Source organism: Heterodontus francisci, chromosome 37, assembly GCF_036365525.1.
Source record: "Heterodontus francisci isolate sHetFra1 chromosome 37, sHetFra1.hap1, whole genome shotgun sequence".
Classification (NCBI taxonomy): Eukaryota; Metazoa; Chordata; class Chondrichthyes; order Heterodontiformes; family Heterodontidae; genus Heterodontus; species Heterodontus francisci.
In genome coordinates this window covers 37,479,837-37,503,641 of record NC_090407.1, presented here as the reverse complement: position 1 = coordinate 37,503,641, position 23,805 = coordinate 37,479,837, and the positions used below count along the sequence as shown (strand labels likewise).

Here is a 23,805-nt window from a genome sequence, read left to right as displayed (position 1 = left end):
GATCATATTGAATAGCAGGGCAAACTCAATGGGCTGAATGGCCTACCTCTGCTCCTATGTTCCTAACTGGTTTTTTATACAGTTACTTCCTCCATCCATTCCTTGTCCACATGAACAAGCTCAGCCCAAACCGAATCATGCAAAAGGAAAGATGTGTGGAGACACCAATTGTCATATTCATTTCGGCACAGACTGAAGAAGTGTTATATTTCATAAAAGAACATGTAGGCTGGGATCAATTTATTCTCACAATCAAGGACTGCAAGGAGTTTATTCTCTTGGCCAGAACCATGGTTTAATATGCTGATCCTCATGTGATTGGCATTGTACAGCAACTTGCATCTGTTGTCCTGAACAACCCTATGAGCAACTAACTGTTGTATTGTTTGCAGAACTTTTGTGAGATCCAATCATCTCAGACCCACAACTTGCAATAAGTTGGTGAATACCTTGATTATGTGCTTGGTTTCTAATTTTCTGGGCATCTGGCTGCCATACATTAAGGAACAGGGTACAATTAGTGTTCCTCACAGGACTGAATAATATTCTACAAAACTGGTTTACACGATCATGAGGATCTTAAAAAAGAACATGGAGATAAATGGAGAGAAAAACAGTGTTAATGTTTCAGGTCCATGACATTTCATCAGAACTGAAATGTTAACTCTGTTTTTCTTGTCATAGATGCTGCCCGACCTGCTGAATATTTCCAGCATTTTCTGTTTTTGTTTCAGATTTCCAGCATTGGCAGTATTTTGCTTTTTGTATGGAGATAAATGGTCCTCTCGTGTTTGAGGTGATAAATAAATTGAAACCAAAGCCAGTAGACCGTTTGTTATCAAATTATCAGGTTTCAGCCTTTCTTTGAGGTAGAATCCAACCAATTACAAGCTGTAGCTATGGTTTCCCACCTTCCCAGATTGGCTAGGAGTTTCCTGGAATGGGGTTTGGATCTCCTGGGCACTGCTATCCCCACGCATGGTGACCATCCTCTTGTTGCTGCAGAGTCCTGGGAACAATCCGGAGTTGGGGGCTTGGGAGGATCACGGGAGTAGGGGACTTGCAAGAATGGGGCTTGGGAGAAGAGAGGGAGATAGGAATAAGGGGATGAAAGAATAAAGGGAGAACAAAACTGAATACTAGTTAGAAGCTGGGGCAGGAGGTAGAGCAATGCAGAGTCTGATGTTTGACTATCTGGTTTATGGGTTGGAGTGGCTGTAGTTTCAGGTGTTGTTGTTTGTCTCTGTTGGAAAGTTATTGACATAGTCTGTCAACAGAATTTGTAAAATAAACATAGTTGTATCAGTTTCAAACAAGTTCACAAATGCAAACATGCGCTGGGCTCATCCAATCAATTACCATCTTGAAAATGACATCACATTCCTTTTAACATTTAACTTAATAGAGGGACACCTGAAAATCCTATGGACAAAATGTACTTGAAATAGTAATATCAGAACTGTCAACATCAGGGAAGTATTAAAATTAAAGTTAATTATGGATGAGAACATTTGACCCACCTTAAAATCATCCATTAAGAGATCCTAAATTCTCCGATTTCTAAATCCTAAATTCAGGTGTTATTTGTGGCTCAGTTGGTAGCACTCTTACTACTGAGTCACAAGGTTGTGGGTTTAAGTCCCACTCCAGGACCTGAGCACAAAAATCTAGGTTGGCACTCCCGTGCAGTACTGAGGGAGCACTGCACTGTTGGAGGTGCTGTCTTTTAGATGAGATGTGAAATTGAGATCCTGTCTGCCCTCTCGGGTGGACATTAAAGATCTCATGGCACTATTTTGAAGAAGAGCAGGGGAGTTATCCCTTTTGTCCTGGCCAATATTTATCCCTCAATCAACATCACAAAAGCAGATTATTTTTTCCTTACCACATTGCTGTTTGAGGGAGCTTACTGTGCACAATCTGGCTGTCATGTTTCCTACATTACAACAGTGATTACACTTTTAAAATAGTTCATTGGCTGTAAAGTGCTTTGAGACGTTCTCTGGTGATGAAAGGCGCTAAATAAATGCAAAACTTTTTTTCCCCCATTTCACCATCCAGTTGTTTATTAAAGGATTCCAGGGTTTTTGCCTCTACCACTATTCTATTCATTGATCACTGTGTGAAGAACCAGCCATATATATGTCATGGCTACTATAGCAGGTCTGAAGCTGTGTATTCTGCTGAAAGCGGCACACCTCACAACACCTCAAACCTTCTCCATCACCTACAAGACACAGGTCAAGATGGGTGCAGATGCACCAAAACACAAGAAGCACGATACCATCCAAGACAAAGCAGTCCACTTGATCGGCATTTCATTCACTAGTTTAAACATCCAACCCCTCCTCAAACTGGTGGACCATGGCAGCAGTGTGTACTATCTACAAGATGCACTGTAACAAGTTACCAAGGCTTTTTCGGCAGCATCTCTCAAACACACAACCTCCACCAACTGGAAGGACAAGGGCAGCAGGAGAATGGGAAAAGTTCTTGTCCAAGTCCCACACTATCCCAAGTTGGACATGTGTTGCTGTACATTCATTGTTCCTAGGTTAAAATTCTGGAACTCCCCGACCTAACGGTATTGTGGGAGCACTTCCACCATACAGACTACAGTGTCTCAAGTTAAAGGCCCACTACCACTTTCTCAAGGGCAACTAGGAATGGGTAATAAATTTTGGACTTCAAGCAATACCTACATCTCGAGAATTAATTTCAAAAAATCCTGACATTGGTTCTAAATTTGCATTTTTTTAACTTTGAACCTCTCTCCCTTTCTCCTACTCTGGTGACATAAAATAATATTCCAGATTGGCCCTCTTCATTCTGTTGGCTATCTTCTATACCTCTGCAAGATCACCTCTTAGACTGCTCCTTTCCTGCTGAAAATACCAAGTTTTTCCAGACTTTCCTCATAACTCAGACATTTGACAATAGGGCTCGGGCTTTGTTGCACTTCTCTGCACTGCCTCTAGAGCTTGAATAGCTTGTTTACATCAGGGACATCAGAACTGGATGCAGTACTCAGGGTGCAGTTTGATCATGACTTCTGATGACTATATAATTCAATATTCTATTGGCTATGTTGATTGTTGAGCTGCATTGGTGGCACCTTGTTGAACATCAAGTATACAAAGATTCTTAAGTCTCTTTGACTTCATCCTCAGCTACATATCATCACTATTCATGGAGTATGTGTGCTGTCTATTTTTCAAACTGTAAGATGTGTCAAGGAGAGCATTTTAAAAGAAGATTATGTTCATTATACTCCATATGAGTGCGACATGATTGGTCAAGAAAAGTTAAACACTTGACTTGGAGGCAAACTTTCTTGAACAAAACATTAGAAAACAAGTGAGTAGAATTCATGCTTTATTTATACAAAGCCCTGATTAGACCACACCTGGAGTACTGTATTCAGTTCTGGGCACACTGCCTTAGTAAAGATATACTGGCCTTGAAGTGAGGGCAGTGTAGATTTACTAAAATGATACCTGGACTCCAAGGGTTAAATTACAAGGCGAGATTACACAAACATGGTTTGTATTCCCTGGAATTTAGAATACTAAGGGGCGATTCGATTGAAAATTTCAAGCTATTCAGGGAACAGTTGTGTGTTTAGGACTGGGGCCCAGTCTTAAAAATTAAAGACAGATCTTTCCCGAGTAAAATTCGGAAACACTGACACACAAAGGGTGGTCAAAGTTTGGAACTCTCTTCTGCAAAGTGCAGTTGATACTTGATCAATTGTTAATTTTAAAGCTGATAGATTTTTGTTAACCAAAGGTATTATGGGATATGGGGCAAGATGAGTATATGGAATTAGGTCACTGATCAGTCACCAGCTCATTGAATGGTGGAACAGGTTCTAGCAGCTGAATGGTCTCCTCCTGGACCAAGGGGCTCGGATCCGTTCCTGGGCACCAACAGGCCTGAGCCTGTCTCCCTGGTAACCAGACACCATGAGACGCCGGCTCGACCACAGCACTCACTGTCTAGGGGTGCAATATTTCATTCTGCACCTATTCTGCAGAGTTCTGTTGCTCCGTATTAAAACATTTAAAAGTACAATTTAATTTTGTATTATATTGCTGTTGGCTTCTTGTGACGGAACCCGTTGAAGTTCGTGTTGTTGGGCTGGGGAATGGTTCCATGCTAACCCCCCCTCCCCCACGCACCACTCCACCAGTGGTGCGGGCCGCCGGATCGGCTGGCGGTTGTTAAGATGGCGGCGGCGCGACCCGCACTACCCTGGAGCGGGTTAGGAAGCCGGGTGGTTCCTCCTCACCACCAGCGGTATGAGAGGCTGCTGGATGAGTCGGAGGGGTTTCAGCTGGTGCTCAGGACTCTCGAGGGGTTGCCGTTTCGAGCGGTAAGGATACGGCAGAGAGACAGAGACCCTGGGAGAAGTAGCACGGGTAGAATGGGCCGAATGGTCTCCTCTGCTATAAACGCTATGGGAGAGTTCAGGGGAAGCACCAGTGCCATGTTACCACTAAAATAAAAGCAAAATACTGCGGATGCTGGAAATCTGAAATAAAAACAAGAATGCTGGAACCACTCAGCAGGTCTGGCAGCATCTGTGGAAAGAGAAGCAGAGTTAACGTTTCGGGTCTGAAGGGTCACCGACCCGAAACGTTAACTCTGCTTCTCTTTCCACAGATGCTGCCAGACGTGCTGAGTGGTTCCAGCATTTCTTGTTTTTATGCCATGTTACCACTGTTGCTCAAACCAAAATCAAATGCAGAGCAGAACGTGGTGCAGGATGGCACTTGCCTGGCTGTGAAATGGACAGCATGTTTTTTTTTTGGATCCTTTAGTCTTATCTATGGATCTTGCATATTTTATTTAATAGAAATGTAATTCTTGCTTTGACTTGGTCTTCAAAAATAATGTAGATTTTGTAACTGTTTTAGTGTTCAATATTTTTCCTTCAAAATTTGATGGTTCTTTCAGCTTTCAAACAACTCAGGCCATGAAAAAAAATATAAAATAACTAACTTTTTTGACTTCTGTTCTAAAAGTTATGGACTGTTCAGTGTTGTTTGGATCCTAGAAATTTTCATGATACTTTGTCTCATTTATCTTGGAGTCTGATCATGTACAGAGGGAGAAAAAAGATGGAGTTGAGCAAGAAAAAGAAAGATAAATGGATAAAAAGTAAATATTTTTAATTTTTTAAAATCTCCAGCAATAATTAAAATTTGAAGGAATGAGACTTCATGCTTGTAAAATAATTTTTAGTGCTACAGAGGTTGTTTGGCGCTAGTTAAGACTTATACTGTTTTGAAGATTTAATTTTATACTTGAATTGATATGCCCTAGTCTTTTCTGGGTATCTAGTGGGTAAGTAGTGGTTTGCGGCTGCCTGCAATGAATTTGGCCTAACCATCAGCCTCAAGAAAACAAACATCATGGGGCAGGACGTCAGAAATGCTCCATCCATCAATATTGGTGACCACGCTCTGGAAGTGGTTCAAGAGTACACCTACCTAGGCTCAACTATCACCAGTAACCTGTCTCTAGATGCAGAAATCAACAAGCGCATGGGTAAGGCTTCCACTGCTATGTCCAGACTGGCCAAGAGAGTGTGGGGAAAATGGCGCACTGACACGGAACACAAAAGTCCGAGTGTATCAGGCCTGTGTCCTCAGTACCTTGATCTATGGCAGCGAGGCCTAGACAACATATGCCAGCCAAGAGCGACGTCTCAATTCATTCCATCTTCGCTGCCTCCGGAGAATACTTGGCATCAGGTGGCAGGACCGTATCTCCAACACAGAAGTCCTCGAAGCGGCTAACATCCCCAGCTTGTACACACTACTGAGTCAGCGGCGCTTGAGATGGCTTGGCCATGTGAGCCGCATGGAAGATGGCAGGATCCCCAAAGATACATTGTACAGCGAGCTCGCCACTGGTATCAGACCCACCGGCCGTCCGTGTCTCTGCTATAAAGACATCTGCAAATGCGACATGAAATCCTGTGACATTGATCACAAGTCGTGGGAGTCAGTTGCCAGCGTTCGCCAGAGCTGGCGGGCAGCCATAAAGACGGGGCTAAAATGTGGCGAGTCGAAGAGACTTAGTAGTTGGCAGGAAAAAAGACAGAGGCGCAAGGGGAGAGCCAACTGTGCAACAGCCCCGACAAACACATTTCTCTGCAGCACCTGTGGAAGAGCCTGCCACTCTAGAATTGGCCTTTATAGCCACTCCAGGCGCTGCTTCACAAACCACTGACCACCTCCAGGCGCATATCCATTGTCTCTCGAGATAAGGAGGCCCAAAAGAAAGAAGTGGGTAAGTATAGCAACTTCATATCCTTCATGTATTTGAATGTCGAATGTCTTGTCACGATACTGGTATAGTGCAGTGTTTGGAGGAGCAGGGCAACTTGGATAGCAACTTTCTGATTTCCACGTATAACTGTGCATGTACGGATGGCGGAAGTTGTTGCCTGATGTACTCTTTAATAACAGTGAGTGTTGATAGCCTCACTGTTATTTTTTACTGCAAAATTCGGCTCTATGTGTGTCATTCCGCGCATCTCGAATATGGCTTTTAAAGCAGCTACATTTGCAGTTATTATTGAGGTAAACTGGCAACTTATTTACCTAGCTGAGATCCACCCTGATGTCCAAGGCAAACTTGGAGTACAAAGGGGCACTTGGGTTGCCATCCATTTGCCAAGTCTGAATTTTAAAAAAATTAATTCATGGGATGTAGATGTCACTGTCTGGACCAGCATTTATTGTCCATCCCGAATTGCTCTTGAGAAGGTGGTGAGTCGCCTTCTTGAGCTGCCACAGTCCATGTGAGTTAGGTATACCTACAGTGCTGTTAGGGAGTTCCAGGATTTTGACCCAGCGATAATGAGGGAACTGCGATTATAGTTCCAGTCAGGACAGTGTGTGGCTTGGAGCTGAACTTGCATGTGGTGGTGTTTCCATGCATCAGCTGCCCTTGTCCTTCTAGGTGGTAGAGGTTGTGGGTTTGGAAGGTGCTGTCTAAGTTAGACAGAGGATGGTTTAAGAAATTGAGATTACATCACTGACTGCAGTTTCCTCAATAATTAATGTATCTGCATCATTAAATACAGGTTTAAATTGATTAAAAAAAAAAGACTATCATTCCATGGCATGGTACAGCACAGAAGGAGGCATTGGGCCCATGTGCCTGTTTTGGCTCTTTGGTAGTTACCCAGTTAGCCCCATTCCTCTGCTCTTTCCCCATAGCCCGTGTTTTTTATAAACTCTTCAAGTATTTATCTAGTTATCTATTCTGCACAGTGGTTAGCACCGCAGCCTCGCAGCTCCAGTGACCTGGGTTCAGTTCTAGGTACTGCCTGTGTGGAGTTTGCAAGTTCTCCCTGTGACCGCGTGGGTTTCCGCCGGGTGCTCCGGTTTCCTCCCACAGCCAAAGACTTGCAGGTTGATAGGTAAATTGGCCATTGTAAGTTGCCCCTAGTATAGGTAGGTGGTAGGAGAATTGAGGGAAGGTGGGGATGTGGTAGGGAATATGGGCTTAATGCAGGATTAGTATAAATGAACTACAAGAAAGCCCCCAGCGATTTAACATCCGCAGCACTTAAAGCAGCCAGAAGTACTGCACAAAGAACAGCTAGGCGTTGCGCAAACGACTACTGGCAACACCTATGCAGCCATATTCAGCTGGCCTCAGACACCGGAAACATCAGAGGAATGTATGATGGCATGAAGAGAGCTCTTGGGCCAACCATCAAGAAGATCACCCCCCTCAAATCTAAATCGGGGGACATAATCACTGACCAACGCAAACAGATGGACCGCTGGGTTGAGCACTACCTAGAACTGTACTCCAGGGAGAATGCTGTCACTGAGACTGCCCTCAATGCAGCCCAGCCTCTACCAGTCATGGATGAGCTGGACATACAGCCAACCAAATCGGAACTCAGTGATGCCATTGATTCCCTAGTCAGTGGAAAAGCCCCTGGGAAGGACAGCATTACCCCTGAAATAATCAAGAGTGCCAAGCCTGCTATACTCTCAGCACTACATGAACTGCTATGCCTGTGCTGGGACGAGGGAGCAGTACCCCAGGACATGCGCGATGCCAACATCATCACCCTCTATAAAAACAAAGGTGACCGCGGTGACTGCAACAACTACCGTGGAATCTCCCTGCTCAGCATAGTGGGGAAAGTCTTTGCTCGAGTCGCTCTGAACAGGCTCCAGAAGCTGGCCGAGCGCGTCTACCCTGAGGCACAGTGTGGCTTTCGTGCAGAGAGATCGACTATTGACATGCTGTTCTCCCTTCGTCAGATACAGGAGAAATGCCGTGAACAACAGATGCCCCTCTACATTGCTTTCATTGATCTCACCAAAGCCTTTGACCTCGTCAGCAGACGTGGTCTCTTCAGACTACTAGAAAAGATCGGATGTCCACCAAAGCTACTAAGTATCATCACCTCATTCCATGACAATATGAAAGGCACAATTCAACATGGTGGCTCCTCATCAGAGCCCTTTCCTATCCTGAGTGGTGTGAAACAGGGCTGTGTTCTCGCACCCACACTTTTTGGGATTTTCTTCTCCCTGCTGCTTTCCCATGCGTTCAAATCCTCTGAAGAAGGAATTTTCCTCCACACAAGATCAGGGGGCAGGTTGTTCAACCTTGCCCGTCTAAGAGCGAAGTCCAAAGTACGGAAAGTCCTCATCAGAGAACTCCTCTTTGCTGACGATGCTGCTTTAACATCTCACACTGAAGAATGCCTGCAGAGTCTCATCGACAGGTTTGCGTCTGCCTGCAATGAATTTGGCCTAACCATCAGCCTCAAGAAAACGAACATCATGGGGCAGGATGTCAGAAATGCTCCATCCATCAATATTGGCGACCACGCTCTGGAAGTGGTTCAAGAGTTCACCTACCTAGGCTCAACTATCACCAGTAACCTGTCTCTAGATGCAGAAATCAACAAGCGCATGGGTAAGGCTTCCACTGCTATGTTCAGACTGGCCAAGAGAGTGTGGGAAAATGGCGCACTGACACGGAACACAAAAGTCCGAGTGTATCAGGCCTGTGTCCTCAGTACCTTGCTCTACGGCAGCGAGGCCTGGACAACGTATGCCAGCCAAGAGCGACGTCTCAATTCATTCCATCTTCGCTGCCTTCGGAGAATACTTGGCATCAGGTGGCAGGACTATATCTCCAACACAGAAGTCCTTGAAGCGGCCAACACCCCCAGCTTATACACACTACTGAGTCAGCGGCGCTTGAGATGGCTTGGCCATGTGAGCCGCATGGAAGATGGCAGGATCCCCAAAGACACATTGTACAGCGAGCTCGCCACTGGTATCAGACCCACCGGCCGTCCATGTCTCCGTTATAAAGACGTCTGCAAACGCGACATGAAATCGTGTGACATTGATCACAAGTCGTGGGAGTCAGTTGCCAGCATTCGCCAGAGCTGGCGGGCAGCCATAAAGACAGGGCTAAATTGTGGCGAGTCGAAGAGACTTAGTAGTTGGCAGGAAAAAAGACAGAGGCGCAAGGGGAGAGCCAACTGTGCAACAGCCCCAACAAACAAATTTCTCTGCAGCACCTGTGGAAGAGCCTGTCACTCCAGAATTGGCCTTTATAGCCACTCCAGGCGCTGCTTCACAAACCACTGACCACCTCCAGGCGCGTATCCATTGTCTCTCGAGATAAGGAGGCCCAAAAGAGTATAAATGGGTGAGTGATGGTTGGCACAGACTCGGTGGGCCGAAGGGCCTGTTTCAGTGCTGTATCTCTCTATGACTCTCCCGATAACTTTTTATGCAGCCATCTCAAGCAACATACTGTCCTGTCCAAAAGTGGACAAGAGGCAACCCTTTGCCATTTTGAAAGCTAAATAACAGCAGAGTAGGGACTGAGTGAATCAATGGCATCACTGAGTTCCGATTTGGTTGGCTGTATGTCCAGCTCATCCATGACTGGTAGAGGCTGGGCTGCATTGAGGGCAGTCTCGGTGACAACATTCTCCCTGGAGAACAGTTCTAGGTAGTGCTCAACCCAGCGGTCCATTTGTTTGCATTGGTCAGTGATTATGTCCCCTGATTTAGATTTGAGGGGGGCGATCTTCTTGATGGTTGGCCCAAGAGCTCTTTTAATGCCATCATACATTCCTCTGATATTTCCGGTGTCAGAGGCCAGCTGAATATGACTGCATAGGTGTTGCCAGTAGTCGTTTGTGCAGTGCCTGGCTGTTCTTTGTGCAGTGCTTCTGGCTGCTTTAAGTGCTACGGATGTTAACTCGCTGGGGGCTTTCTTGTAGTTCAACAGTGCAATGCACTTAGCGGCTATGACAGGTTCCAGCTCTTCATTATGAGGTTGAAACCAGTCTGCATTTCTCTTCGCACTTTTGCTGTAGGTGGTCAAAGCTGACTCATAGATGGCGTCTCTGATGTGGGCCCACTTGGTCTCAGCATCCCCTGTGGGAGTGTTTTGAAGGGCTGACACAAGTGAATTTAGAAATTTTTGTAACAGCTGTGGGTGAGAAATTCTGCTCGTGTTGATGCGCGGGTGGCCCTTCTGCTTGGAATGATGCAACTTCTTTGGTCTGAGTCTAACCTTGCTGCACACCAGGGAGTGGTCAGTGTCACAGTCCGCACTGTGGAAGCTGCGTGTGATTTGAACACTGTTTAAGGCGGCTCGCCTTGTGACAATGAGGTCTAGCTGGTGCCAACAACGCGATCTTGGGTGCCTCCATGAAACCTGATGACGGGGTTTAGTGTGAAAGAACGAGTTGGTGATGCAGAGGTTATGATAGGTACACAACTCAAGCAGTCTCTGCCTGTTCTCATTCATCCTTCCAACGCCATAGTGCCCAAGGCAGGAGGGCCATGAGTCATGGTCTGCCCCAACCCTGGCATTAAAGTCTCCCAGCAGGAATAGGTGTTCGGTGTTGGGGATGCTGCTAATGATATGGAGTTCCTCGTAGAACTGATCTTTAGCTTCAGGTGAGGAGCAGAGTGTTGGAGCATAGATGCTGAGTAGGTGTACTGGGCCAGAGGTGGTGAGCAGTCGGATGGACAGTATGCGTTCCAAGCCATTTGAGGGAGGCTCTATCGTGCTGAGCAAGGAGTTTCTGATGGCGAAGCCCACTCCATGCTGTCTTGGTTCTTCAGGATCCCTGCCCTGCCAGAAGAAGGTGTAGTCTTGCTCTGCTAGAGATCCACTCTCGGGCAGGCGAGTCTCCTGAAGTGCTGCAATGTCTACATTGAGTCTACTGAGCTCGTTGTTAATGATGGCGGTCTTTCGAGAATCGTTGATTTGTGTAAGGTCTTCCGACAGGTCAGGACACATAGTTCTGACGTTCCAGCTTGCAAAGCGAAGGGCTGGTACCTTCTTTCCTTTTTTCGTGTTGTTTGGTGCGGTGTTTCAGTCCACCTTTCGGGCAATGACCCTGAGCTCCAAGCACCCATTGAAGCAGGTGGACTGTGGCGGGGCAGAACCTTATTGACCGGATGCTGCCCGGTTTGAGGTGGGCAGTAGCTGTCCAGTGAGATGCGATGACCTCGCCCACCGAAAAAGGCAACCCGTGGCGTCCAATCTCTACGCCAATTGAGCTGGACTTATAACCCGTAACTGCTGCCTTCCGTGTTGTTTTGGTCGCTGTGAGGCGACTATGGAGTGACCTCTCCATGGCGCATGCCTGAGCAGATGTATGGAGGTTGTGAGTTGCCCAAGTGTCAAAACCCCCCTCTCGGCCTTCCTGGTGGGGTCCAAAGGAGTGCAGAGCACGACATTTGGCACCGGTGTGGCTGCAGGAACTGCTGGAAACATGCCTAAGGTGACACATGACCGCCTTCGGCGTTCCGCTCCGGATTTTCTGTTGGGGTTTACTCCCTTAGCCATGTAAGTGTAAGTGACTGGCTGCCTGGGGTGGAATGGGTTCTCTCTGGGCCCCGGACCTGAGACTTGGCCAGATCCTAGTGAGCGGCCTGGCGCATTGTAAACTCCTTCCAACAAAAACGGGAACCACATACACAGAAATAACTTGCTTTAATTCTGAAACTTCCCTGTATTTAGTCTTTACAATCGCTGCCACTTTTTCATCATTGTCTCTGCTTGACAGCTGCTGTATATGACCTGGGCTTTAAAATCTGTTTTATGCAAAGTTGAGGAACAAAACACTTGAATTGTCAGTCAGATGGGGCTTTTTCCTATTAAATCCTTTTTTTTCCTGGCGGCTTAAGTTCTTTCCCCTCCACTTGTCATCCATGTATTTTTGAAGTTAAGTTAGCCTTGTAATCAGAGCTATGTATTAGGCCTCGGTCGTCCTGCCGCCGTCACTGCTGGGAGCCGGGAAAGAAGCTCCACTGTGAGCTGGATGGCGACCACGAGCGCAGTGTCAGCCTGGAGGACGCTGATATCGAGGAGGCCTTGCAAGCTGTGGGCTTGCCTGCTCGCCAGGGTCGCGACCCCCGTCAGACGCCTTCCCCCAGCTCACCCCCCTGCACCCCCTCCCCCTCTCACCATCTTCCCCTCGCACCCCCTTCCCCTGCACCCCTCCCCCTCCTCCCCCCCCCCCCCCCTTCCCTCTCCCTCCATGAAATCACACAGCTTACTTGTTAGGGCCCCTGCTCAAGGATAGGAGCTAACAACAACACTGCCTTGTGGGCGTCTTAGGAGAGGCCAAGGCTAAGGGATCTAGATCTATGCTAATTAAAATAGCCAATTACAATCCTTTTAAATCTGTTCATTTATCTTCTACCGAGATTGATTATATACTGTGTATATGCAGAAAAGTACACTGATGTAATACATAGACAGTATTTTAATATTTTTCACACAAGAATGGTATCCACACTTGACACATATTGAGTTTTTTTTCCCTGTTTTTTGGAGGAATTGTGCATTGCTGGAACGAGGCTTTAGAACCTTCAAAACTTCACTCAAATGGCCATTCTTCACGTGAGCATAAATATTGAGTTAACAAACGGTGTTCTGCCTTGGAGTCGGATCCTATTCTGACCAGACATTTGCACAAATGTACTTTCTATCAGATATATCTGGAAAGGAAACATAGTTTATTTTCCCCCTGCCTGCCTCCTTAGCCATGGGTGCATAGACCAATTGTAGTAATTCGGTTGCGATCAGATAAAAGAGTACAGAACTTGGACCTCTGGACTGTATAGCTTGAGTGTGTGTTGGATAATGCCTTTTCCCGAACAATTTTTAGAAAAAGTTGACTTCCATCATGGGGTTTAATCCACTGATGTAGATTAAGGCTAGGTATGAATGTGATTTTTAAAAAAAATTTATAGATACAGCACTGGAACTGGCCCTTCGGCCCACCGAGTCTGTGCCGACCAAGAACCACCCATTTATACTAACCCTACAGTAATCCCATATTCCCTGCGCTACCTACAGTAGGGGCAATTTACAATGGCCAATTCACCTATCACCTGCAAGTCTTTGGCGGTGGGAGGAAACCGGAGCACCCGGCGAAAACCCACGCGGTCACAGGGAGAACTTGCAAACTCCACACGGGCAGTACCCAGAATTGAACCCGGGTCCCTGGAGCTGTGAGGCTGCGGTGCTAACCACTGCGCCACCGTGCCGCGTACTATGTAGAATTTACAGAATGCTGATAATCAATTGTATCTTGCCCCTTGGACCAAAATAGTATTGAAGATTTATTACTGTGTAAATGTGTCAAAAGGATATAATTAACTCCCCAAATGTGTAGGCTGTTTGACGTTGGTGTAAATTGGCGAAACAGTTTTTCTCATTTCTTCAGTAGTTGTAAACCATTGTTCTTGGTGAATGAGTCATAACTGAACATCCTTTTTTAAAAAGGTTGATAGCCATGTGTTGTAACCTCGATTTTGTTTGCCCACTATTACAGGGGCATTTTATTCATAAAAGTGTTAGGTCAGCTCTTTACCCAGGAAAGTGTTGCCAATGTGCCGTTTTTTGTCACAGGGACATCATGGGCAAAATATACTTTATCCGTAAAAATCTGTAAAAAAAAAACATTACCAAACTGTATTTTTTGACTTGGTGCTGTTTGAAACTAACAGTGCCAGGGAGATCAGTTTCCTTCAGTACAATCATGAGTTGCTTCACAACCCTTCCATTTCATTTGTCATGCCAGATACATTTTTAAATTTTACAGCAAATGAAAATTTTCCCAATACAGTTCGAGGGGTTTCCCATGGATCCAGCCCCTCAGTTCAGCTTGGTGGGGGGACCTTACACAGTGGTCTTTCCCCATTGAGCCTTTTCTGCGGCTGCCCCAAGCTTTAGTGCGTCCCTCAGCCCGTCGTCCTGGACCTTGGAATGTGCCAGTCTGCAACATTCGGTGGTGGACAGCTCTTTGCGCTGGAAGACCAGCAAGTTTCGGGCAGACCAAAGGGCGTCTTTCACCGAATTGATAGTCCTCCAGCAGCAGTTGATCGTCTCGGTGTGCGTCCCTGGGAACAGCCTGTAGAGCACAGACACCTGTGTTACAGAACTGCTTGGGATGAACCGCGACAAAAACCACTACATCTCTTTCCACACCTGCTTTGCAAAGACACATTCCAGGAGGAGGTGGGTAACCGTCTCTTTCCCACCACAGCCACCGCGGGGGCATTGTGCGGAGGGGGCGAGACTTCGGGTGTGCAGGAAGGATCTGACGGGGAGGGCTTTTCTCAGCACTAGCCAAGCTACATCTTGGTGCTTGTTTGAAAGTTCTGGTGATGAGGCATTCCGCCAAATGACTTTGGCGGTCTGCTCAGGGAACCATCCGACAGGATCCACCGTCTCCTTTTCCCGTAGGGCCTTGAGGACATTCCGTGCACACCACTGCTGATGGATCGGTGGTCAAAGGTGTTTTCCCGCAGAAACTGCTCCACGAAGGATAGGTGGTACGGCACAGTCCAACTGGATGGAGCGTTCCGCGGCAATGTGACCAGGCCCATCCTTCGCAACACCAGGGACAGATAGAACCTCAGCACGTAGTGACACTTGGAGTTTGTGTACTGGAGATCTACACACAGCTTGATGCAGCCGCACGCTAAGGTAGTCATCAGGATGAGGGCCACGTTGGGTACATTTTTCCCGCCTTTATCCAGAGGTTTGAACATCGTGTCCCTCCGGACCCAGTCCATTTTAGATCCCCAGATGAAGCGGAAAATGGCTCGGGTGACCGCCACAGCGCAGGAGTGGGGTATGGGCCAGATCTGCGCCATGCACAGCAACAACGTGAGCACCTCGCACCTGATGACCAGGTTCTTATCCACAATGGAGAGAGATCGCTACCCCCACATGCTCAGCTTGTGTTGTACCTTGGCTACTCGCTCCTCCCATCATGGGACATCATGGGCAAGTGACAGGTTGAAGGGCCTCAGTGTGATTTCTATAATTGCATTGTGTGTTTATGTATGAACAGATTTGTCAATTTCCTTTTAGTGAAGATGCCCTTCAAATAGAATGATGGTGTCAATGTATATATCAGTACTTCTGGGAAATTTCTGTTCCCTGTGGTTGTATGTTGAAATAGTTGCTCAAATGTGCCACCTCTGTTATGTTCTCCAGTTCTAGTGACTGTTGTATTCTGACATGATGGACCCGTTTGTATGCATTTGCATATAAAACAGACCTTTAGTTTTAATGTTACTGTGTAGGTCTGACTATTGATTCACAGACCTGTTGCGCATCTTCCAGCTCTTTGCATGTGAAAGGTTTCTTTCAGTGGCCCTCTTATCGCCACCAGAGTTGAGCTGTCACACACAGGTATTTTTTCAGATATTGACAGAATTAACAACTTCATAGTACTTTTCATATCCTCGAGACCATTTGAAAATGATTCATGGCTATTGAATTACTTCTGAAGTGTAGTTACTGCTTTATAGGCAAAAACAGCAACCAATTTCCTCACTTAAGTCCTGTTAGCAGGAAGGAGGTGAATGACCTTTTAATCTGTTTTGCTGGCCTTCTGAAGGGTTAACGTTGGCCAGGAAGGCTTCCTGTACTTTGAATACTGCATGGGATATTTTATGTCCACCTGAACTGGTTGAGGATTAAATTTCTCCATTTAACTTTCCAAATATCGACTGGAAATACTATAGTTCGAGTACTTTAGATGGGTCAGTTTTTGTCCAGTGTGTGCAGGAGGGTTTTCTGACACAGTATGTAGACAGGCCAACCAGGGGCGATGCCACATTGGATTTGGTACTGGGTAATGAACCCGGCCAGGTGTTAGATTTAGATGTAGGTGAGCACTTTGGTGATAGTGATCACAATTCGGTTAGGTTTACCTTAGTGATGGGCAGGGACAGGTATATACCGCAGGGCAAAAATTATAGCTTGGGGAAAGGAAATTATGATGCGATTAGGCAAGATTTAGGATGCGTAGGATGGGGAAGGAAACTGCAGGGGATGGGAACAATCGAAATGTGCAGCTTATTCAAGGAGCAGCTACTGCGTGTCCTTGATAAGTATGTACCTGTGAGGCAGGGAGGAAGTTGTCGAGCAAGGGAGCCGTGGTTTACTAAAGAAGTTGAAGCGCTTGTCAAGAGGAAGAAGAAGGCTTATGTTAGGATGAGACGTGAAGGCTCAGTTAGGGCGCTTGAGAGTTACAAGCTAGCCAGGAAGGATCTAAAGGGAGAGCTAAGAAGAGCAAGGAGAGGACACGAGAAGTCATTGGCGGATAGGATCAGGGAAAACCCTAAGGCTTTCTATAGGTATATAAGGAATAAAAGAATGACTAGAGTTAGATTAGGGCCAATCAAGGATAGTAGTGGGAAGTTGTGTGTGGAATCAGAGGAGATAGGGGAAGTGTTAAATGAATATTTTGCGTCAGTATTTACAGTAGAGAAAGAAAATGTTGTCGAGGAGAATACTGAGATTCAGGCTACTAGGCTAGATGGGATTGAGGTTCACAAGGAGGAGGTGTTATCAATTTTGGAAAGTGTGAAAATAGATAAGTCCCCTGGGCCAGATGGGATTTATCCTAGGATTCTCTGGGAAGCTAGGGAGGAGATTGCAGAGCCTTTGTCCTTGATTTTTATGTCGTCATTATCGACAGGAATAGTGCCGGAAGACTGGAGGATAGCAAATGTTGTCCCCTTGTTCAAGAAGGGGAGTAGAGACAGCCCTGGTAATTACTTCGGTTGTGGGTAAAATGTTGGAAAAGGTTATAAGAGACAGGATTTATAATCATCTTGAAAAGAATAAGTTCATTAGCGATAGTCAGCACGGTTTTGTGACGGGTAGGTCGTGCCTCACAAACCTTATTGAGTTTTTCGAGAAGGTGACCAAACAGGTGGATGAGGGTAAAGCAGTGGATGTGGTGTACATGGATTTCAGTAAGGCGTTTGATAAGGTTCCCCACGGTAGGCTATTGCAGAAAATACGGAAGTATGGGGTTGAAGGTGATTTGGAGCTTTGGATCAGAAATTGGCTAGCTGAAAGAAGACAGAGGGTGGTGGTTGATGGCAAATGTTCATCCTGGAGTTTAGTTACTAGTGGTGTACCGCAAGGATCTGTTTTGGGGCCACTGCTGTTTGTCATTTTTATAAATGACCTGGAAGAGGGTGTAGAAGGGTGGGTTAGTAAACTTGCGGATGACACGATGGTCGGTGGAGTTGTGGATAGTGCCGAAGGATGTTGTAGGGTACAGAGGGACATAGATAGGCTGCAGAGCTGGGCTGAGAGATGGCAAATGGAGTTTAATGCTGAGAAGTGTGAGGTGATTCACTTTGGAAGGAGCAACAGGAATGCAGAGTACTGGGCTAATGGGAAGATTGTTGGTAGTGTAGATGAACAGAGAGATCTTGGTGTCCAGGTGCATAAATCCTTGAAGGTTGCTACCCAGGTTAATAGGACTGTTAAGAAGGCATATGGTGTTTTAGCTTTTATTAGTAGGGGGATCGAGTTTCGGAGCCACGAGGTCATGCTGCAGCTGTACAAAACTCTGGTGAGACCGCACCTGGAGTATTGCATGCAGTTCTGGTCACCGCATTATAGGAAGGATGTGGAAGCTATGGAAAGGGTGCAGAGGAGATTTACTAGGATGTTGCCTGGTATGGAGGGAAGGTCTTACGAGGAAAGGCTGAGGGACTTGAGGTTGTTTTCGTTGGAGAGAAGGAGGAGGAGAGGTGACTTAATAGAGACATATAAGATAATCAGAGGGTTAGATAGGGTGGATAGTGAGAGTCTTTTTCCTCGGATGGTGATGGCAAACACGAGGGGACATAGCTTTAAGTTGAGGGGTGATAGATATAGGACAGATGTCAGAGGTAGTTTCTTTACTCGGAGAGTAGTAGGGGCGTGGAACGCCCTGCCTGCAGCAGTAGTAGACTCGCCAACTTTAAGGGCATTTAAGTGGTCATTGGATAGACATATGGATGAAAATGGAATAGTGTTGGTCAGATGGTTTCACAGGTCGGCGCAACATCGAGGGCCGAAGGGCCTGTACTGCGCTGTAATGTTCTAATGTTCTAAAAATTAGTATTACCTCAATACAGCACTGAAGTATTAATCTAGATTATGTGCTCCGGTCCTGTAGAGTATCTTGAACGTGTGACTACCTGATTCAGGCAAGAGTGCTGCTAGTAATCCAAGTTGAGTATTGAAAGGTGGTCAGCTGTGCGCATATGATAAATTATAGGGGTGACAATACAGAGGAGCTAGAAAAAGTATAGAAGGAAAACAAATATGGAGATTAGAAGGACAAAATTAAAGATGATTGGCAATCAACATGGAAATGTTATGGTCTTTTATATGCATTGAAATACAGAAAATCACAAGGTTGGAAAAGACCAGGAGTCTATTCGGTTTCCCTTCCTGTTGGCCTACCAGTTGTAACTGATGATGTGTTTCCCTTGGCTAATTTGACCTTGAAAGAGATCTAATAAAAGTCTTGCATTTATATAGCACCTTTTTCATGAACTCAGGATGTCCCAAAATGCTTTATAGCCAATAAAGTACTTCTTTTTTGAAGTGTAGTTACTGTTGTAATGTAGAAAATGCGGCAGCTAGTTTTTGCACAACAAGATAAACCAGACAGCAATGTGTAGAGATAATCTGTTTTGGTGATGTTGCTTGAAGGATAAATATTGACCATGACACTGGGGAGAGCTCTTCTGCTGTTCTAAATAATGCAATGGAATTCGTTAAACCCACCTGAAAGGGCAAATGGGGCTTAGATTTAACCTCCTGTCCTCCATGATGACACCTCTGATCGTGTAGCACTCTCTCAGTATTGCGCTGGAGTGTTAGTCCAGATTTAATCTACTTGGCATTACAACCTCTGCTGGATAAACTATTCCAAAAACTGACCACCCTCTTGGTACTTAATAAATACTTTCTCGGTTTTTGCAGAGGAAGGTGAAAGTAGTGCAACCTCTGAAAAAGACATGGAATGCTCTTCTGTTGGAGATTAGGAAGGTTCAGTGCAAGTATGAAATATTCAAACAAACTTTAAAAAAAATGAATGGGACTAAAATGGTTATCACTTCTGTAAATAAGACAATGGCTTCAATCTTCCCAATATTTAATAGGAGGAAATTTCTGTTCATTCAGTACTGAATGTCGGACAAGCAGTCTGACAAATCAGAGACAGTCGAGGGGTTGAGAGAGGTGTTGGTGAGGGGATCTGGGTGTTGTTAGTGTGCATGTGGAGCCTTATGTATTTCCAGATGAGATGAGAAATAGGATTGGGTACTGTGGGAAGAGATGTCATAGAGATGCAAGAGTTTCTGCCCCTTGTTCCTTTAAACTTCATGTATGTTGTGATTTTTCCAGTTTCCCTGCCAAGTTATAACTGCCCACACGAGGCCAAAGTTACTCTCTCAGTGCTAAGTATGCTGTCAGCATATTGCTTTTTGGGCTAGATTATCACTAAACTTAGCCATTCTGAACTGAACCTTCTGCTAAAAATTTAAAACCTACATTCTTTGATGGAGAAAACTGATAAAATATTTAGCAGTGGAACATCTGTACTGCCTAAACCTTCATTTTTTTGTCATACTGAATCCTATTTGGATACATTTTGTCATCTAATTTGAATTTCACCATCTGTGGACACTGCATTTGTTTTAACAAATTGAGAAGAACACTTCCACTTTCTGCTCTCTAAATTCATGAATGATAGATGGTTTACACTCTTGAAATCATCATCCACATCAACTGCAGAAGACCTCCATACCATTAGCCCCTTGACATTGCTTCGTTGAAAATGGGAATTGTAAACCCTTCGTCAGGCTCAGAAGAGTTTAAAAGTAATTGAATTTAATGTTACATGTAAAGAGGGTTTCAACTTTTTACTTATTGCAGTAATTGAATCGTCAAAGTTTTCTGGAAATTTTGAACTTTTGAGTTTAAATTTTTCATGAAGTCAGCATGTCCGACTCATTGTTTATGTGAAGAGCACAGTAGAGAATGGATTGCTTGCAATTAAACTTGTGTCTATGGTATTTTACAAGAGAGAGAAAAAGCGAGGGACGTTATTACAAAAGGAAGGTGAAGCAATGTGACAAACAGAAAGTGTCAATATTTCATTTGAGACCAGAATTATCAAAACAAGTCAGCTGCCATAGGAGTGGAGGATTTATCCCATTCAGTGAACTTCCTTCTCTAAACTCTTCTGCCCTTCCACATCGTACTCCTTTTTAAAAAATCTTCCTGAAAGCATCTGACCAAACTTCTGTTCATCCCTCCTCATCTCTCCTTTAGCTTGGCATCTGTTTTCTTTACATCTCTCTAAAGTGTCTTGGATGTTTTTCTATGCTAAAGGCATTATATAATTTTTGGTCTAATTTAAAAACTTACTGTATTACATTTGTGCAGAATTTTAAGTTTTTTTTTGTTGAAATCAGTAGCACTTAGTAAATGTAGTAGCTTCTATAAAGTTACATTTTCACTCCTCATGGCTGAGGTATTAAAATGGAAAATGTGCCAAATTTAAATTTAACATTTCCATGATGGTGTGAAAATCAGAACCAAGGACCTCGTAAAAATGTGCATTTTTACTGTAGATATCACTGTCAGTTACGTGGCTGGGGCTAATACATTGCTCATAGTCACAAAAGTGGATTGAATTTTTCCCAGAACTATGACAGTGATGCGTGTCACAAGAGCCACTCAAGCTCAAGACTGGTGTAAATGTGATCCATCTCTGAGGTTAATTTCATGCAGCCAATCTTGTGACCTACTTCCCTAATCACCCTAGCATATGTTCAGTCTTTAAACCTGAGCAGTTCCACTCAATGGCCATGGGATGGCTGGTGTTAGAAATGGAAAAAGTGTCAAATTGGTGAGCTTTCCTCTGCTGTGCTGTGTGTTGACATTGTGCGCTGAGTGTCATTCTCCCCTGATAACATCATTACTAGTTTTTAAAAAATGTTTCCATGCAGTTAGTAGCACTCTCTTTTCCCCCCCACCCCAACTTGTTTCAAAGACATTGACTTGTGTTTTAGTATGAATTAGATACTATAAGCATTAACTCGAGCTCTTCGATCTGACTGTTACCATGGAAATAGTTGGCTTAGTTGTTTTGCATCAGAATCAAGCTTTTAAAAGGTTTGATCTGCACTGTGGAAAAGTTCTGTTGTGTCTCGCATTTTTTTTTTTACAGCATCGCGTATTTTTTTTTTCCGTAAGGAGAATTTTTAAAAATTACAACATAGTGAGAAGCTTCCTAATTGCACCTGGATCTTAAAGTGAGGCAAAGTTGACAGAGGACACATGATTGATGGGAAATCTCAGTGATCAATGGAAATAAGCTTTTGTCCCACTCCATGATACTGTTTTTAATCTCCTCTAACTGTAGGATCATCAGCTAATTGCATTTCTCATTCTATATACTTGCTAATGCTTTTAACCTGTTCTGTTGCAACAGGTAATACTGTTGAATCTGCTTTTACCACGCATTCAAACGGTATGTACAAGATCATGATAACTTGCCGTGTTTTTTTTTAAACTCTTCATTTCACCTCCTGGCTCTTTTGCCAATTACTTTTAAATCTGTGTCCTCTCATTACTGACCCTACTGCCAGTGGAAACAGTTTAGCCTTATTTATTCTTATCAAATCTCTTCATAACTTTGTTCACCTTATCTCTCCTTAACCTTATTGCTCAAAGATGACCAATTCCAGCTTTTCTAGTCTCTCCACTCTCACCTAACCTGCCCGTTGAGAAACACGTGTGATCGGGTGTAACACTGGTTTTACACCCTGCCCAATTCTATTAAAGTCAACTGAGTAATATTGGGCAGGGTGTAAAACTGGTGTTCCATCGTCTGACAGTTTCTTGCCTGGCCTGTTCGGTTAAAATTACTCCCATATCTTAGAAGCTGTTGGTAAAGTAGGCAGCAGGTAGTCTGAGTTTAGTTCTTGCAGATGGTGCATAAGTCTGTCACCTGTTTGCTGTATGTCAGCTATTGGAGAGCATGTGGACAACCTTTTCTGCAAGGTGTAGTGAAAGATTAACAGTGCTTAATGCTCCTGGGAATTTAAATTGGTAATGCAAAATGTCAAATAATTGGATGAAGGTTTTGTTCTGGGGCATTTGTTTTTGCTTTGCTATTTTTCTTTAAAGCAATAAGGCTGAAATGTATTATGTTGTGGACAGTGATCGTGAAACCCAGATGGTCAGACTGTCTTCACAGTGCTCTATCCTCAGAGATATGGCATTTCAGCCCACAGGCTTGTTTGTTCACAGACTGCCACTGATGACAGTCATGAAGAAGACTCCCCACTGAACAAGGATATAGAGGACAGAAGTAGGAGAGTACCAACACAACAAAGGAAAAAAGTAGCAGGAAGAAAGTAGCAGCAAAACTGCCCCAAAGTGATTTAATACTATAATGTAGCAGCTCAGACAGCTGCTTCCCAGATTCATGGCTGTAGATTTAATTCTTAGTAATTACTAATACTTTAATCCATTGTCCACTTGTAGGTTCTGTTAAAGGACAAAGGACTTGTATTTATCTCGCTGCTTGAAAAGAACCCTCCTTGTGAAAAGCAGAATTGGAGTGATTGGGGAGTAGCATGGAAATCTATAAAATGTTTACTAGTTCTCAGCTATTGATGAAAATATTGATGTTGAAGATTACAGGAAATCAAATAAGATCTTCTATATCAGCATCTTGCATTCAAATATAGCACTTTTAACATGGTAAAACATCCCAAAGTGCTTCACAAGTCTATTATCAGACAAAATTTGACACTGAACTACATGAGATATTTGGGTAGGTGACCACTAACTTGGTCAAAGAAGTAGGTTCTAAGGAGCATCTTAAAAGATGCGAGAGAGGAGAGATTTAGGGAGGGAATTTCAGAGCTTGCTACTAAAACAGTTGCCAATCAGTGAAGGAAATTGGGGCCAGAATTGGTAGAATGAAGAGTTCTCGGAGTGCTGTATGGCTGGTAGAGGTTATAAAGAAAAGGAGGGGTGAGGTCAAGGAGGGATTTGAATGCAGGATGGGAATTTTAAATTTGAGGCATTACTGGGCCTGGAGCCAGTGTAGGTCAGCGAACACAGGTTGATGGGTGAACGAGTCTTGGTACAAGTTAGGATACGGGCAGCAGAGTTTTAGATGAGCTCAAGTTTAGGAAGGGTGGAAGATGGGAGGCTGGCAAGGATAACATTGTAATAGTCAAGTCTGGAGGTAACAAAAACACTGATAGTTTTTGTAGCAGATGGGCTGAGGCAGGGGCGCAGACAGGCGATATGGATAATTAAATCTAACATTATATAGACACTTGCAGATGAATCTGCTGTTTAGTTGCTTGTACTGGCTGAAGTATTAACAAAACACAGAGCTGAAAAATAGACTGGAGGAAGTTACTC

At 44.5% G+C, this 23,805-nt stretch overlaps 1 protein-coding gene across 5 annotated transcripts in view; it reads left to right on the top strand.

The window, feature by feature from the left end:
- The first annotated feature begins 4,216 nt into the window (after positions 1–4,216).
- Positions 4,217–23,805, top strand: part of nphp4 (nephronophthisis 4) — a 532,906-nt gene continuing 513,317 nt past the window's right edge. For all 5 annotated transcript variants that reach the window (XM_068017516.1, XM_068017513.1, XM_068017512.1 and 2 more), the window contains exon 1: positions 4,217–4,375. In XM_068017516.1, coding sequence (XP_067873617.1) covers positions 4,229–4,375 — 147 coding nt within the window. In that variant the 5' untranslated portion in view covers positions 4,217–4,228. The remainder of the gene's footprint in view (positions 4,376–23,805) is intronic.